We start from the raw sequence: 17,645 nt of genomic DNA, 5'->3' as shown, positions 1-17,645 counted from the left end.
TCAGTGGGGCAGCACACTGGCAAGTACAGCTGCCTCACAGGACCAGGAACCCAGATTCGATTCCCGGCTTGAGTCACTGTCTGTGTGGAGCTTGCACATTCTCCCCATGTCTGCATAGGTTTCCTGCGGGTGCTCAGTTTCCTCCCACAGTCCAAAGATATGCAGGTTAGGTGGACTGGCCATACTTAATTGTCCCTTAATGCCAGGGGGACTAGCTAGGGTAAATGCATGGGATTATAGAGATAGGGCCTGTGTGGGATTGTGCAGTCTCGATGGGCCAAATGGCCTCCTTCTGCTCTGCAGGAATCCATGATTCTGTGGCTGCCTCCCCTAAGGGAGAATTAGGGTCCCACATAAATAATGGCCACTTAAAAGTAAATACCAATCAAAAGCCAGAGATTGAAGAAATATATTTCAGCAAGCAGTCACCAACTGAGGGAAGAGAGAAAACTGGCAAAAATATTGTGGCCATTGAGTACAGTGAATAAAAGGATGCTTGGAATTCTACCCGAAAGTGAGTCAGCTTCAGAGAATGATGGGAAAGGAGTGAGCAAAGAAATCTAACTTGGAAACATACAGTAAAAAAAGGCATCTTCTTCATCAGTTCATTCATACATCTGTACATGGAGCTTTTTGCAGGTTCAGTTGCAGCTTTCTTAGCCAGCAACTGTCGAGCATCGTCCAACCGGCCTTGAAGAACGTAGCCAGTAACCTAGAAAATTACAAGCAAGAACATCATAAGAATCAGACCTGAACCTCTCCAACTCAGAAATACTCCAACTCCAAGACACTAGTTACTTCGCATCAGCCCTTAGTCCCCTCCCTGGGTAGCTGAACCCCTGCCCCACCCTACAGCCAGAACCAAAACCCTCTTCCCAGAAACATGAACATACAGCCCGAAATCAGGAGGGCTTCCTCGTAATCACCGGACTGTAAATATTTCACGTTATGTGAAGTCAGGTATTCGTAATTCTCTGCAGGTATCCAGCCAAAGCACTGTCCAACCCTTGTCATAGGCTAAGATCAGGATGTGCACCATTCTAAATGGCCACTCTCCATATGTAAACTAGAGAGTCCCAGCAGGTTATCCAACTATGGGGGCCATCACAAGGAAACAGTCACAATTTCACACCACTCAACACAGGGCACCAGACAGTAATCAGGAACAGGAGGCCTGAGCTATTCATTCGTCTCATTGTATGTAGTGCCCCAGTTGAGAAAATTGACAAAAAAAGCCACTCAGGACTGGGCATAAAATGGACCCTTGGAATTCTACCCAAAAGCAAGTCAGCTATTTCAGAGGTGAGAGAGCAAAGAAAACCAACTTAGCAACGTACAGAGAAAACAGACATTTGCCTCGTCGGGTCATCCATACACCTTTATATGGAACCTTACGCAGGTTCAGGCACAGTCTTTTGAGCCAGCATCTGTTCAGCCTCCCCCAACTAGCCTTGCAACAAACAACCTAGACCAGGCCTGGCCAGTGTGACTCAGTAACACAGTCAGCACTTTAGGACTGGAAATTCATTCTTTGCAACCACAACCCCAGCTAATATCACCTCCAGTGAGACAGCAGTATGGTTAGCCAGTGCTCCTGGCAGTAGTAGATCATCACTCACCACGTTCCAGTAGTACAGGTGTTCCACGGGATCATCAGAATCCATAATCTGCTCATTCATAGCATCCACCTGACAAATGTGCACTCTGATCCAGTCCAGAAGATGTGGCAGAAGGAAACCAGCTGCAATCAGACATCACTACCTTAGTAGTTCCATAAATTATGGTGCAGCAGCTAGTTAAAACAATTCAGAGGCACAACCCATTGCTGCAGCCAATGCTAGGCTCAGGTTCCTGCCAGGATGCAGACCCCACAGACTCCTGCTCCTGCTGGGAGACAGATCCTACAGGCTCATGCAGAGCTCCAGTGGCATATTTCAAACTCAAGCCCGACAATGGCAGTATTGGGCGATTCAATTGGAGGGCATCACGACCACCTTAAGCCTGGTCAATATCCACACTCCATTCTTACAGAAATCAAAAGCAGGAGCTCTGATGGAATCTTCTCCTCTCTTCCCCAGTAGAACCAACCTGTTGTTTCACCTAACCCTTTGAATACAGTAAAGTTTATTTATTAGTCACAAGTAGGCTTACATTTACACTGCAATGAAGTTAATGTGAAAATTCCCTAGTCACCACACTCCAGCACCTGTTCGGGGTATACTGAGAGAGAATTCAGCACGGCCAATTCACCTAACCTGCACACCTTCAGACTGGGAGGAAACTGGAGCACCCAAAAAAAAACCCACACAGACATGGGGAGAATAAGCAAACTCCACACAAACAGTGACCCAAGCCAAGAATCGAACCTGGGTCCCTGGCACTGAGAGGCAGTAATGCTAACCACTGTGCCATCATGCCAGGGACATTACTGGAGATGCCAGCTTAGCGAACTCTGGCCCACATGACCCTTGGTGATCCCTCCACTCCAGACACCCCGCAACACTGCCCTGATGTTTTACTTCTATTAATTTTATGTGTGTACCGGTTGCAATACTGGAGCAGCAGCCCATTAGGTTGTGATTTCAACCCCCCAGCTGGACAAGTTGTGAAAATGAATTCAGTAAAATTGCTGGTGTGTGGAACGGCAACTGAAAATCACCAACAAGGTACAGGCTTGTTACAAAAACCCAAAAGGCGCTCCTCAGATTAAAGCGCCCAGAGCCACTCCACTTCTACACTGTCATTGAGTGGCCTGAGAATGGCTAACCAATGAATCCTTACCAGCGTCAGTGTCACCCATATCCCAAAACCAGAGGTAAAGTTGAATCAAACCAGGTCGAACATTGCAGGGTCACACAGACAGCTTCTCAGTCTCACCTTGAGCTGCCTCAATGAACAGGATTTCGCAGAGATTCCAGATCAGTTCTATCGCTGAGAGAATTGAAACCTGCCATTAAAAGCAGAAACTCTGCTGTTACTCTCAATCAGCACACCATACTCGAATACAAAATTTGAAACTACTTTAAGAATACACTGGGCCTGTTCCTGCAGTGTGTCAAACATCCAGGAGCTGAACTCAAATCCATTCAAGATCAAAGAGGTACAAGTCTCCTTCATCTCCTAGATGAAGGGTCCACATGCGAGATGAGTTTGAGCAGAGTTTCAGTCAAGAAAACAGACTTCCATGGTATAAACTAACCCTGACCTGCTCCTGGCCTGTGCATTTTCAACGAGGACAGTGTGAGGGAGCTTTACTCTATATCTAACCTATGCTATACCTGCCCTGGAAGGATTTGGTTTGAATTGCAATGTTTTCGTCACCACAATATTTTTTTCAGATTTGAGACAGATATATACTCTTACTAACTTGTATATTCTTTGTCATTCTTGATTTTTTAAAATTCATTTATGGGACATGGGCGTCGCTGGCTGGCCAGCATTTATTGCCCATCCCTAGTTGCCTGAAAGTCAACACATTTCTGTGGCTCTGGAGTCACATGTAGGCCACATCAGGTAAGGACAGCAGATTTCCTTCTCCAAAGGACATTAGTGAACAAGATGGGATTTTCCGACAATCGATTGTGGTTTCATGGTCATCAGTAGATTCTTAATTCCAAATTTTTTTTTAATTGAATTCCACCAGCTGTCACAGTGGGATTTGAATCCAGGTCCCCGGAACAGTTGCTGAGTTTCTGGATTAATAGTCTAGCAATAATACAAGGCCACTGCCTCCCATCTGCATCTGGACTGATCCCAGAATGAGCCTTCCCCCGAAGGGCAATGTAAATTGGTATGGTCAGAGTTTCTTAGAAATTCACAACACTCTCAAAAATTTAGACTCAAAATTTGCTGAGTTGATGGTGTTCTCAGCTGTTGGTCTATCCTGAATCTGGATGTGAAAGCCCAGGTTAGGGCAATGAGCTCATTGTTCCAACTCAAGTAAACATGGTATAGCGTGGGTGAGAGCTGAAGATGCTACTTAAAATAACTGTGACTCAGGGTCTGCACCCACAGAGCCTGGACTCCAGTGAGGGGGTCAGCATCTTTAGAAAAGGAGAAGAAAATTCAAGGTAAGTTGGCGAAAATTTCTAAAAGCAGCCAAATCCTCTCTGCCTATTCTAGTGGTACAGCATCTTGGAGCTTGAATGCTCCCACAGTACTTAAAAGGAATGACAGCATCAACGCTGCTCAGATTGTGAAAATAACCTATTTGCAACTCTTGTGCAACAAAAAAACTATCTGCAATAAATATGCATTCTTGGGAATCCCTTTGTCTCGGCCCAATCTGGAACCCAGCCAAACATTAATTAAACAGCGCTTCAGCATTCTCATACCTGATCTTCATATTGTGATGCCAAGTCTGGATCCACAGGGTAAACTGAGATGAAACAAAAATGTTATTGCAGATACTGTTCACTAAAACCATCAGACATACAAACTTAGGCATAGAACAAAGTGCAGTGAAGACAGTGAGACTGACCAAATCAGAAGGCATGATCTTTGATGAAAGTGGTTTTCTGAAATATATGATCGGATACAGGAGAATCATAGAATCCCTGAAGTACAGAAGGAAGCATTTCAGCCTATTGAGTCTGCACCAACAACAATCCCACCCCAGCCCTATTCCCGTAACCCCAAGTACTAACCCTGCTAACAAAGGGCCAATCTAGCAAATCCATCGAACCCACACATCTTTGGACTGTGGGAAGAAACCAGAGCACTCAGAGCAAATGACCCAGACACAGGGAGAATGTGCAAACTTCACATAGACAGTGACCAGAGCCGGAACTGAATCCAGATCCTTGGCATTGTGAGGCGGTAGTGCTAACCACTGTGTCACCCTAAGTAGACTGCATTCTCAGAAACTGCTTGATAAATTATCTAAAACAAGATAACAAACATTCTACATGAATCGATAAGCAGAGAACACAGATTTAAGAGGATAGACAAAACATCCAAGGAAGATAAACATACAGCAAGTTGTGATCTGGAGGTCAGGTTTTCAAAGTGGTGGAAAAAGATTAAATAATAACTCTCAAAAGGAAATATGATAAATCCTTAAAAGGATTGAATTGTAGAGTGATTGAATGAATTCCGCTTCCTCACTCTTTACCAATAGCACTTTCAAAGAGCTGGCACAGGCACAATGGGCTAAATGGTCTCCATCTGTGCTCTGTAATTTCCTTCCTAAATCTTTCCATCTCTCTCATCTCCTTTAATATGTTCCCAAAAATCAACCTCTCTGACTGACCTTTCAGTCATCTATCATGATATCTCCTTCTATGATTCCTTTTCAATATTTATTTGCTACGGCTCTAGTTTAGCACTTTGGCATGTTGACTACGATAAAGTCACTACATAAATACAAAGTTGTAGTTGTATGATTCTAAGAGGAAATGTAGCAGCATGCTTCGAAAGTTGACAATCGACAAGAAACAAAGAATTAGGCTGAATGAGTGAAGCTCAGCTCAGATCAACCTAGTCATTTTTAATCCTAGTGCAACAAAATGACAACAGGACTTTTGTTGAATCGTGGAAGGTCTCTGTTATCAAACATTTGTTGCCATCGTTTGAAGTAGGCTCAGCTGGCACTGCTTACCCACTGTTGGATCTCCTAGTCAATGGTGATCCTTTGAGAGAGGTGCTGCCAAGATAAGGAAAATACTCAAGACATTCCAGGAGATCTTTTTTAAACATATTAGAGGATCATCAATGTAAAATTCTCACCAAGGGAGTGAGGAGAGGAATTTGAAGGAAGTTATTTTCATAGAGGGTTTCTGATGTATTGAATATTTTACTGCAGGAAGTGTTGAGGCAGAGGCCAACCCTACCATTAAGGGAAAAAGGTGAATAAATATTTAAAGCTTATAGCATAATGAGCCAAATAGTCTCCTTCTATATTGTACACCATGATCCTCTCGAATTAGCTACGGTCGAAGGAGTTATAAAAGCTCAAAAATTGCATAGAAAAAATTAGATTTAGGAAGGATATAAAACATCACATTGTATTGAGTAAACCTTGAATAGTAATTCATCCAAAGAAGGACATCAATTTAAATTCGCAAAAAATTAAATTTAAAACACTGCGCACAGTACTTCAGATGTGGTCTCACCAAGCCGTATACAGTTGCCACAGCATTTTCCTACTTTTATACTCCATATTCCATTTGCAATGAATGCCAAAATTCCATTTGCCTTCCTTATTACAAAACTTGTACAAGTTTTGCAAAAAGTACTTGGAGTATTACGTACAGTTCTGGTTGTCGTATCATAGGAAGGATGTGGAAGCATTGGAAAGGGTGCAGAAGAGATTTACAGGATATTGCCTGGTATGATGGGAAAGTCTTATGAGGAAAAACTGAGGGACTTGTGGCTGTTTTCTTTAGACAGAAAGTTAAGAGGTGACTTAACAGAGGCATACAAGGTGATCAGAAGATTAGATAGGGTGAACAGTGAGAGCCTTTTTCCTCAGATGGTGATAGCTAGCACGAGGGGACATAGCTTTAAATTGAGGAGTGATAGATAAAGGACAGATGTCAGAGGTAGGTTCTTTACTCAGAGAATAGTAAGGGCATGAAATGCCCTGCCTACAACAGGAGTGGACTGCCAACATTAAGGGCATTTAAATGGTCATTGGATAAACATATGGATGATATTGGAATAGTTCAGGTTAGGTGGGCTTTAGATTGGTTTTCACAGGTTAGCACAACATCGAAGGCCGAAGGGCCTGTACTGCACTGTAGTGTTCTATGTTCTAAAACAGCTATTGGGAAGATCCTCTTAACCCAGTGGGATACATATGAAATAAAATTGTCAGAGTAGATGAGACTTGTTTAAGAACATAGATGTTAAGAAGGGGAGGGTTTGGATATTGGAGAAATGGATTTCAATGGGCTTCTCTAATCATTGTCTTTCACAAAGTACATGCACACAGCAACTGAACAGCAAACAGAAGCAGGATTCATGCCTGCCTAACTAATGAGTGTGATGACAAACTTATCCCCCAATACCACACCCCTAATCACCACAGCAACCCCCTCCCCCCAACCTGCTCCCACTACGACTTCCCATTAGTTAATTCAGCACAAATTAGGGATTTCCACCTGAAGTGTGGGTCTCCTTATTTAAAAAAAGATCCAAGTGTGTTAGAAACAGTTCAGAGAAGGTTTACTAGACTAACATCAAGAATGGGTGGGTTATCTTCTGAGGAAAGTTTGGATAGGTTAGGTTTGTACCCACGAGAGTTTAAAAGAGTAAAAGGGGACTTGATCGAAACATTTACGGTCCTGAGGCGTATTGACAAGGTGGATGTGGAGAGAACGTTTCATCTTCTGGGAGAACCTAGATATAGTGGTCACTGCTTAAAAATTTTGGTGCTGCTCATTTAGGACTGAGATGAGAATTTTTTTTTTCTCTCAGAAGGTTGCAGATCTATGGAACTCTTCCTTGAAAGACAGTGGAAACAGAGTCTTTGAATATTTTTAAGGTAGAGTTACATATGTTCTTGATTAACAAGGGGGTGAAAGGTTATCGAAGGTAGGCAAAAGGTTACAATCAGATCATCCATGATCTTATTGAATGGCAGAGAGGCTCAATAGGCTGAGTGGTGTACTCCTGCCCAATAAACTTGTTCCTGTCCATTCATCCCACTCTCAGTTATTTGAGGACTCTGTTATTAGGGCAAGAGCAGATAACTGATAGAATGGTGCTTTCCATAAGGCTTCCTTAAGAAAGATTTTTTTTTTATCAATTTAAAAAGTACAATGCACAGAAGGCCTAAGTGACATTGCTTCCTGAAATCCCCATGACTAAGGAAAGCTGGTATTTAATGAATTTATCTGCAGTAAAATCTTCACGTCGTAACTTGCAGCTTACCAGATGTTGCAGCTTTGTGTAGTTCTTCCAGGTAAGCTCTTATCACTGAACGATAGTTCCTGCTAATAGAGACTAACCTGCAACAAAAAAAAAACTGTTAAACTTTATTTATTAGTGTCACAAGTGGCTTACATTAACACTCCAATGACGTTACTGTGAAAGTCCACCAATCGCCACACTCTGGCGCACGTTCGGACATACAGAGGGAAAATTAAGCATGGCCAATGCACCTGACCAGCATGCCTTTTAGACCTTGGGAGGAAACGCACACAAACATGGAGAGAAAATGCATCCTCCACACAGACAGTGACCAAGGGTCACTGGTGCTGTGAGGCAGCAGTGCTAACCACTGTGTCACCACACTACCCATCACATGAAAATAACACTTTACCTCCCTGCCCCCAGCGACCCTACTCCAGGGGACACCAACGTGGTTGGAGAACTCCCAGTTTAACAAAGGTTCATAGAAAATAGGAGTGGGTATTTCAGCCCTTCAAACTTGCCCCAATCAATATTATCATGGCTGATCCTTCATCTCAAAGCCATACCCCCATTCTCTCCCCACAGCAGATGTGTCTTTAGTGTTTAAAAATCTATTTCCTTCTTCAATATATTCAGTGCCTTGGCCTCCACAGCATTCTGTGGTAGAATTCCACAAGTTCATCACCCTTTCAATGAAAATGTTTCTGCTCATCTCAGTTTGAAATGGCCTACTCTATATCCTGAGTTTGTGACCCCTTGTTCTAGACCTCCAGCCAGAAGAAACAGCATCCTTGCAGCCTGTCTGTCCGGCTTGTCAGAATTTTATACGTTACAAGAGGTCCCCTCTCATTCTTCTAAACTCCGGTAAATGCAAGCCCGGTCAACCCAATATTTCCTCAAATGACAACCCTGCCATCCCAAGAATCCGTATGGTGCAGCTTTGTTACACTCCCTCAATGGCAAGTATGTCCTAATTTCGGCAAGGAGACCAACACTGCACACAATACTCCAGAGTTTGGTCTCACCCTTGTATAGCTGCAGAAAAAGACATCCTTGTGCTTGTACTGAAGTCCTCTTACAATGAAGGCCAACATACCATTTAATTTCTTAACTGTTTGTTTTATCTGCATGTTTGCTTTCAGTAATTGCGCATCTCTTTGCATATCAACATTTCCCAATCTATTGGCATTTAAGTAAAACACTGCCAGTTCATTTTTTTCCTACCAAAGTGAATAACTTCACACTTCCACATTTTATTGCATCTGCCCTGTGTTTGTCCATACATTCAACTTGAAGCGTCTTAATATCATCCTCACCAGTCATCTTCCCACCAAGTTTCATGTCACAGCAAATTTGGAAATGTTACATTTCCAAATCATGAAAATATATTGTGAATAGCTGGGGCCAAGCAATGTCCCTGCGTGACTCCAAATGTCTCTGCCTGTCACTCCAAAAAAGACCCATTTATTTCTATACTCAGTCTGCTAACCAATTCTCAATCAATGCCACTTTAATCCCCAATTCCATAGAACCAAAGAAAATTACAGCTCAGAAACAGGCCTTTTGGCCCTTCTTGTCTGTGCCGAACCATTTTTTGCCTAGTCCCACTGACCTGCACTTGAACCATATCCCTCCACACCCCTCTCACCCATGAACCTGTCCAAGTTTTTCTTAAATGTTAAAAGTGACCCCGCATTTACCACTTCATCCAGCAGCTCATTCCACACTCCCACCACTCTGTGTGAAGAAGCCCCCTCCCGACCCACCGCCCCAATATTCCCTTTAAACTTTTCTCCTTTCACCCGTAACCCATGCCCTTTGGTTTTTTTTTCTCCCCTAGCCTCAGTGGAAAAAGCCTGCTTGCATTCACTCTATCTATACCCATCAAAATCTTATACACCTCTATCAAATCTCCCCTCATTCTTCTACACTCCAGGGAATAAAGTCCTAACCTATTCAATCTCTCTCTGTAACTTAGCTTCTCAAGTCCCGGCAACACCCTCATGAACCTTCTCTGCACTCTTTCAACCTTATTTACATCCTTCCTGTAACTAGGTGACCAAAACTGTACACAATACTCTAAATTCAGCCTCACCAATGCCTTATATAACCTTACCATAACACTCCAACTTTTATACTCGATACTCCGATTTATAAAGGCTAATGTACCAAAAGCACTCTTTGCGACCCTATCCACCTGTGACGTCACTTTTAGGGAATTCTGTACCTGTACTCCCAGATCCCTCTGTTCAACTGCACTCTGAAAGAGTCCTACCATTTAGCTTGTACGTTCTACTTTGGTTTGTCCTTCCAAAGTGCAATACCTCACACTTATCTGTGTTAAATTCCATTTGCCATTTTTCAGCCCATTTTTCTAGTTGGTCCAAGTCCCTCCGCAAGCTTTGAAAACCTTCCTCACTGTCCACTACACCTCCAATCTTTGTATCATCAGCAAATTTGTTGATCCAATTTACCACATTATCATCCAGATCATTGATGTAGATGACAAACAACAATGGACCCAACACTGATCCCTGCGGCACACCACTCGTCACAGGCCTCCACTCAGAGACGCAATCCTCCACAGCCACTCTCTGGCTTCTTCCATTGAGCCAGTGTCTAACCAATTTACAACCTCCCCATCGATACCTAGCAACTGAACCTTCCTAACTAACCTCCCACGAGGGACCTTGTCAAAGGCCTTGCCGAAATCCAGGTAGACAACATCCACTGCCTTCCCTTCATCCACTTTCCTGGTGACCTCCTCGAAAAACTCTAATAGATTGGTCAAACATGACCTACCATGCACAAAGCCACGTTGACTCTCCCTAATAAGTCCCTGTCTATCCAAATATTTGTAGATCCTATCCCTTATCGCACCTTCCAATAACTTGCCAACCACTGGCGTCAAACTTGCTGGCCCGTAATTTCCCGGATTTCTTTTGGAACCTTTTTTAAACAACGGAACAACATGATCCACCCTCCAATCATCAAGCACCTCCCCCACGATTACTGACATTTTAAATATGTCTGCCAGGGCCCCTGCAAGTTCAACACTAGCCTCCCTCAAGGTCCATGGGAATACACTGTCCGGTCCTGGGGATTTATCCACTCTGATTTGCCTCAAGACAGCCAGCACCTCCTCCTCTTTAATCTGTAAAGGTTCCACAACCTCCCTACCTGTTTGCCCTATTTCCGTAAACTCCATGCCCGTTTCCCCAGTAAATACGTATGCAAAAATCCCATTTAGTATCACCCCCATCTCTTTTGGTTCCATACACAGTCTACCACTCTGGTCTTCAAGAGAACCAATTTTATCCCTCACTATCCTTTTGTTCCTAAAATATCTATAGAAGCTCTTTGGATTTTCCTTCACTCTGTCTGCCAAAGCAACCTCATGCTTTCTTTTAGCCCTCCTGATTTCCCTCTTAAGTAGCTTCTTGCATTTTTTATACTCCTCTATCATCTGATCTGTTCCTTGCTGCCTGTACATTTCATACACCTCTCTCTTCCTCTTAATCAGTGTTACAATCCAAGGTTCCATATCCCTATTTACTTTGCCTTTAATCCTGACAGGAACATACAAACTCTGCACTCTCAAAATTTCTCCTTTGAAGGTCTCCCACTTTTCATTTACATCCTTAACAGGGAACAGCCTGTGCCAATCCACACTTCCCAGATCCCATCTCATTTCATCAAATTTGGCCTTTTTCCAGTCCAGAACTTCAACCCTTATCCATGATCAGGTTGAAACTAATGGCATTATGATCACTGGATCCAAAGCGTTCCCTCACACTCACTTTGCTTTAATTTTGCTCACTAACCTCTAATGTGAGATTTTATCAACAGCCTTCTGAAACTTCAAATACACTGGTTCATCACAGCATGTAAGAGTTCAAAAAGAGGTAAATCTGGAATGCTAATGTAGTTTGAGCCATGACACTCATAAGGGTCCAAAGTAGGCAAAAATAATCAACATATGGAATTACTGACTGGACTGTGGATATTTTTCTAAACTGCTGAATAAGAATAGACTAAACAGCCTCCGTCTCACCTTGATCCATCTTATGGAGATACCTCAAACCTCAGATACCTCAAACGAGACCAGAAATCAAAGCACAGCCTTGTTGCTTATAGTAGCTCAGTGATATCCTAGAAACTACCTGTGCTCAGCCATCCAAGCAACTAACTTATCTCCTGGCTCCCCAAAGCCTATCCACCATCTTTCAAGGCACAAGTCAGGAGTGTGATAGAACATTCCCCACTTGCCTGGATGGGTGCAGCTCCAACAACACTCAAGAAGCTTATACATCCACTCCCTCCATCACCAATGCTCAATAGCAGCAGTGTGCGCTGCAGCAATTCACCAAAGATCCTTAGACAGCACGTTCCAAACCCACAACCATTTTCATCTAGAAGGACAAGGGCAGCAGATACATAGGAATACTACCATCTGCAAGTTCCCCTCCAAGCCACTCACCATCCTGACTTGGAAATATATCGCTGTTCCTTTGCAGTAGCTATTCCCTCCCTAACCGCATTGGTGGGTCAACCCACAGCACATGGACTGCAGGGATTCAAGAAGGCAGCTCATCACCACCTTCTCAAGGGCAACTAGGGATGGGCAATAAATGCTGGCCAGCCAGCGACGCCCATGTCCCACAAATGAATAATTAAAAAAAGTAACCGCTGGTGTCTGACCAAGGATTTGTCCATCTGAAGCATAACGTCTACCCATTGGTGTGAGGTCACCACATTTCCCCATAGTCCTGCTCACTTCATCTACGTCCCTTTGTATCTCCCTTTACTCATCTGTTACTTACTAAATCACCAAACTTTAGCATCTGCAAACTTCCACATAATACTCACTATTTTTTCATTGATATACACGGTGCAAAGCTGAGGCCCCTGTGCAAGTCCCTGGGAAACATCAAGCTACGACCAGCCAATAAAGTGGTCCTACCTTTTATCTCAACTCTGTCTCCCAACTCCCAAACAATTTCCAACTCATATCTGTGCACTTTCATTTTTGCTCATAATATCATGCTGGACTTTATCATTGGAAAGTCTGTCTAGACAACTTCCACAGGCATTCATCATTAATAACCTCCTCAAAAGATTTAATTAAATTGATCAAACATGACCTACCATTCACAAATCCACACTCAGTCTTTCTGATCAGCTCAAATTTTGTCTAACTGCTCAGTCATGTCTCCAGTAATAACTAACTTCCCCACAGCTCATGTTGGACTGATTTTGCAGAATAAAAACAGAATAGGTCAAAAATATGACTGCTTTCAGTATCTTCTGTTTTAATTTCAGATTTCCAGTATCTCCCTTATGTTTGCAATTTTCCAATTATTTTAATCCTTATGTTAGCTGCAGGACAAAAGTCACCATCCCGCTGTAAGCCCTGATGGTGTTTCTTTCACACCGCTTTTGCAATTACTTCAGATGATGGTTTTCTATTAGATGGCCTGTCAAGGTAGATATTAGAGGGCAACAACAGACTTGGTATCCTCTCAGTAACTTCACTGCAATGTTAATGTAAGACATAACAAAACAAACTTAAAAACACAACTAATCTTCACAGTACAGTTGCCACACTTCTTAATAATTTGCTAAACATGAATTGTTCTGAGATGCATCTAAGAAGCTTGATAAAATGCAGTATAAATGCAAATGTGTCCTATACCTACTACTCCACATTATATTAAAGGGGGCAAAGCTTTCTCCACTTCATTCATTTAAATTTCTTGCAAAGAGTGAACTATTTGAACACGTTATGGCTCAGAGGAAAAAATATAGAAACTGGTTTCTACTCACTCCCTTTTCTGGCTAGTGCAATGCTGCTCAGATTTTTGAACTGTCATGAAGATGCCATGTGACTCGTTGAAAAGTTTACAGAGAATTGGCGAGTAAACGTCCTTATCGCTGCGGACAACTTGAATGATGGGCATCTTTGAGGAACTGTCAGGGGCACTTTCTAGGGTTTGAACACAAAGAGCAGAATTGTAACTGTACAGTCTGCAGAAAGCAAACCAGACACAGCAATGATTATCAACAACAAATGAGTAGTCAGAACAATTAGAAATGGCCCTCACAAGTAGCCAGCAGCTGAAACCACAACCTACAGCAGAACTAAATCACTAATCTGAAAAATCCAAAATTCAATCCCTGATCTGGGCCGGAATTATCTGGCTGTTCATACCCCTCTAAACGGGGATGGAAAATTTAGCACTTACCAAAACTCCATTCACTGTAGTGGGATCAGGAAATCCCACCAGCATGAACAGCTAGAAAATTTTGTGCCAATCTTTCAGCTGATCCAATCCAGGGAGCAATTAGCTTCCAAAATGTTTACAGCACTGAAACAGACCATTCAGCCCATCCTGTTTGTCACAGCTTAACTAGAACAATTCAATACTAATCGCCACACTCTCACACACACCCCATTACCCTTTATCAATCCAAACTACTTTCACTCTCCCCACTCTTTCCCATACCTTCGTCTACTTAAAGTATTTAAACAATTTTCCCAACTGTACCTATCTCCGCTCTCCTCTTCAGCAAAGTATTCTAATGACCATCAAGTCCTGTGATGCTCCCTTGTAAATAACTTCCAAAATAAAGAAAATTATGGCCAATAACTACAAAACTTACGCTTATACCCAGGTTGGGACTGGGGGAATAGATGTGTGTGTGCTTCTGAAAACAAATGCTGAGGAGCTACTCCGGATGTGCCAAATAAGATTGGCATGGCAAATGCCTAGGAAGTTCAAATCTCCATTGGGCAATTGCCCTGCAATGGGAACCACAGGCAACCCAGGTTTAAGTTGCAAATTTTTGATGGTTCTGACCATCTTAGAGCAATGGTTACCCAGAAAAGGTTAGAAGAATTAAAGCCACTTCTAACTCCTAGGTGAGTACAGTACTGATCCCCGCCCCACCACCCCCACCCCACCCCACCCCTATCCCTACCCCCTCCACAGGAATCCTAACCTACAAGAAACCCAACTGTCCCTATCCGCCCCTGACTGCTCTCCCCAAACCCCAGTTAACACCTGACTGTTTCTCTACAATCTGTTCACTATACAGGATCTGACAGACCTGGGACCTTCCTGCATTTTTATTTCCATTCTTGATCATTGAGATTCTTATTTCAAATAAAGCGACAATAAAAATGATAGCTGGAAATGGAACTGAAGTAAATTATGCCAGGACAGATGAAGGGGATCATGTACTGCAGGAGGCAAACATTTGGCCCCATTCTGGCTCTTTGGTACAGCCATTCAATTAGCTGGATAGCACAATGGCAAGCAATGCTGGGATCCGGGTTCAATTCTGACCTTGGGTGACTGTCTGTGTAGAATTTGCACATTCTCCCTGTGTCTGCGTGGGTTTCCTCCCAGAGTCCAAAGCTGTGCAGGTTAGGTGGATTGGCAATGCTATATTGCCCCGTAGCATCCCAAGATGTTAGATGGATTAGCCATGGTGTATGTGTGGGGGTTACAGGGATAGGACAGGGGCAAACAGGCTGGGTAAGATGCTTTATTAGAGAATTGGTGCAGAATCGAAAGGACCAAAAGGTCTCTGCTGAACTGTAGGGTTTCTATGGTTCAAGTTTCATTCCTCTGATCGTTCCTCATAGTCCTCCAATTTATTTTTCCTTCAAATGTATTTTCAATTCTCTCTGGAAAACTTATGACTGAATCCTTTCAGCCTATTTGTTCCATATCACAACAACTAGGTACATAAGTATTTTGCCTCATATTGCTTCTGGTTCTTTGAATTATCAGAGGACATGGATTTAAAGTGATTGGACAATCTCCTACAACTGGAAATAGTTACTCGTTATTTATTCTATCACTTGTGTGAGAGCGTGTGTGCAAAGTATCCCCATTTTAACTTTCGAAACCAAGTCCAAGAACTGTCAGGTTAAAACAATTGGGACAAAACACTATTAGTTTCAGCGTAGGAAGAGAGCAATTTCTCATTATTATATATAACTTAGAACATTTATTTATAATCAAAATCATAATACTTGTCCGGTCAAGCTGTGTTGGAAAGAGCAACATTTGCGTTGGGCCCCATTCAAATCCAATGGGCTCGCCAATATCCACACCTGGAATATTCTGGAAACAACAAAAATGACCAAATGATTTACTGAAAACACCTCAGTAGAAGAAATATTTTGATTTACCTCTAAAAGTAGTCATGCATTAACAGGGTCAATGTTTTTCAAATTAGATGGTTACCCCTGCCAGCTGATGTAAAAGAACCCAGGGCCTGACTGGGGAGACCATCACTGGAATTCTGCCCAGTATTCTGACCAATATTTGTTCCATCAGCACCACCAAGAACAAATCATCAGGTCATTGTCATATTATTGTTGTCTTTGCTGCTGTTAAGGAAAAGCTTATTTATTAGTGTCACAAGTAGGCTTACATTAACATTGCAATGAAGTTACTGTGAAAATCCCCACTCTGGCACCTGTTCCAGTACACAGAGAGAATATTGCATGGCCAATGGACCTAACCAGCACATCGTTCACACTGTCGCAGCAAACCAGAACACCCAAGGAAACCCACACAGACGTGGGGCGAACATGCAGATTCCATACAAATGGGGAGTAAAGTCAGGAATTCAACTCAGGTCCTGGCGCTGAGGCAGCAGTGCTAACTGCAGTGCCAACAGAGACTTGCATTTCTATAGCATCTTCCCCGTCCTTAGGATGTCCCAATTTGGTTTGCAGCCGTTAATGGACGTTTGAATTGTAGATCCAGCCATAACCATTGGAATAGAATCAGAGAACAATGATACTAAAGGGGAGGCCACTCGGCTCGTCATGTCCATGTTGGCCCTCTCCAGAAGCAACTCAGCTGCTCCCACGGTGATTGCGGGGCGACGCAGAATTACACTAGCTCGCTCTCTCTCTCTCACCATTATCATAGGTTCATAGTCAAAGTTGGGGGGGGGTGGCACAGAATTAGATTAGCTCTCTCACCATTACAGGAGGCTCCTTGTCAGCGTACGGATCCTCCATTCTGCTCGCCGCCCGCGCCATCTGCTCATCAAGGACCCCGTTGCCAGGGTGCCCTCACTGCTGCCTGCCTGCTGAGAAATTTGTCATCGCCGCAGGTCCAGGCCCGCTGCTCCCGGGATGTCCTGACCCAATCTCAACGTTTTCAAACAGCGACAATGAAGGAAAGTCCACCACCAAAGGCGGGAAATTCCGGCATTTACTTGGCTGCCATTCACTTGGGTGGGGGGGGGCGGGGGCTGAAATTTAAATGAGAGCTTTCAGCCAATATGGTAATCCTATCAATACTATCCTTGCCAAGCGACCCAATGATCTGGAGTTGCCGGCGTTGGACTCGGGTAAACACAGTAAAGAAGTCTCATAACACCAGGTTAAAGTCCAACAGGCTTATTTGGTAGCAAACACCAGTAGCCTTTGGAGCGCAGCTCCTTCGTCAGTTGAGTGGGGAAGCAGCGCTCGCAAAGCTAGTGGTGTTTGCTACCAAATAAGCCTGTTGGACTTTAACCTGGTGTTGTGAGACTTCTTACTGAAGAGACCCAGTCACAGTGACATTGCTTCTTAGGCAGTCCTCTGGGGTCAAGGATGACTGGCTTCCATATTAAAAATGAGTTCTCGGATTGACTGAGGAGGCCGATGCGTGACCAATGATGTCTGTCTCAGGTGGGGCAGACGGTGGGTGGGATGTTTGTGGGTTGCCACGCACTCCATTTGCTGTTGATGCTTGACTTCAGCTTGTCCTCAGTGA

General features: G+C 43.3%; 1 protein-coding gene across 1 annotated transcript in view; it reads right to left on the bottom strand.

Moving 5' to 3' along the window:
- Nucleotides 1-16,997, bottom strand: part of nup85 (nucleoporin 85) — a 34,073-nt gene extending 17,076 nt beyond the window's left edge. The window contains exons 1-8 of the mRNA XM_080208980.1: nucleotides 16,865-16,997; nucleotides 15,902-15,992; nucleotides 13,684-13,843; nucleotides 7,876-7,952; nucleotides 4,335-4,378; nucleotides 2,878-2,947; nucleotides 1,620-1,741; nucleotides 578-712 (exon numbers count right to left, since the gene is read on the bottom strand). Coding sequence (XP_080065106.1) covers nucleotides 578-712; nucleotides 1,620-1,741; nucleotides 2,878-2,947; nucleotides 4,335-4,378; nucleotides 7,876-7,952; nucleotides 13,684-13,843; nucleotides 15,902-15,992; nucleotides 16,865-16,924 — 759 coding nt within the window. The 5' untranslated portion in view covers nucleotides 16,925-16,997. The remainder of the gene's footprint in view (nucleotides 1-577; nucleotides 713-1,619; nucleotides 1,742-2,877; nucleotides 2,948-4,334; nucleotides 4,379-7,875; nucleotides 7,953-13,683; nucleotides 13,844-15,901; nucleotides 15,993-16,864) is intronic.
- Between the last annotated feature and the right edge of the window lie 648 nt (nucleotides 16,998-17,645).

Source organism: Carcharhinus amblyrhynchos, chromosome 21 (genome assembly GCF_965287045.1).
Source record: "Carcharhinus amblyrhynchos chromosome 21, sCarAmb.v2.hapA, whole genome shotgun sequence".
Lineage (NCBI taxonomy): Eukaryota > Metazoa > Chordata > Chondrichthyes > Carcharhiniformes > Carcharhinidae > Carcharhinus > Carcharhinus amblyrhynchos.
Note: the sequence above shows the minus strand (reverse complement) of the source record. Positions and strands in the feature narration are given on the sequence as shown.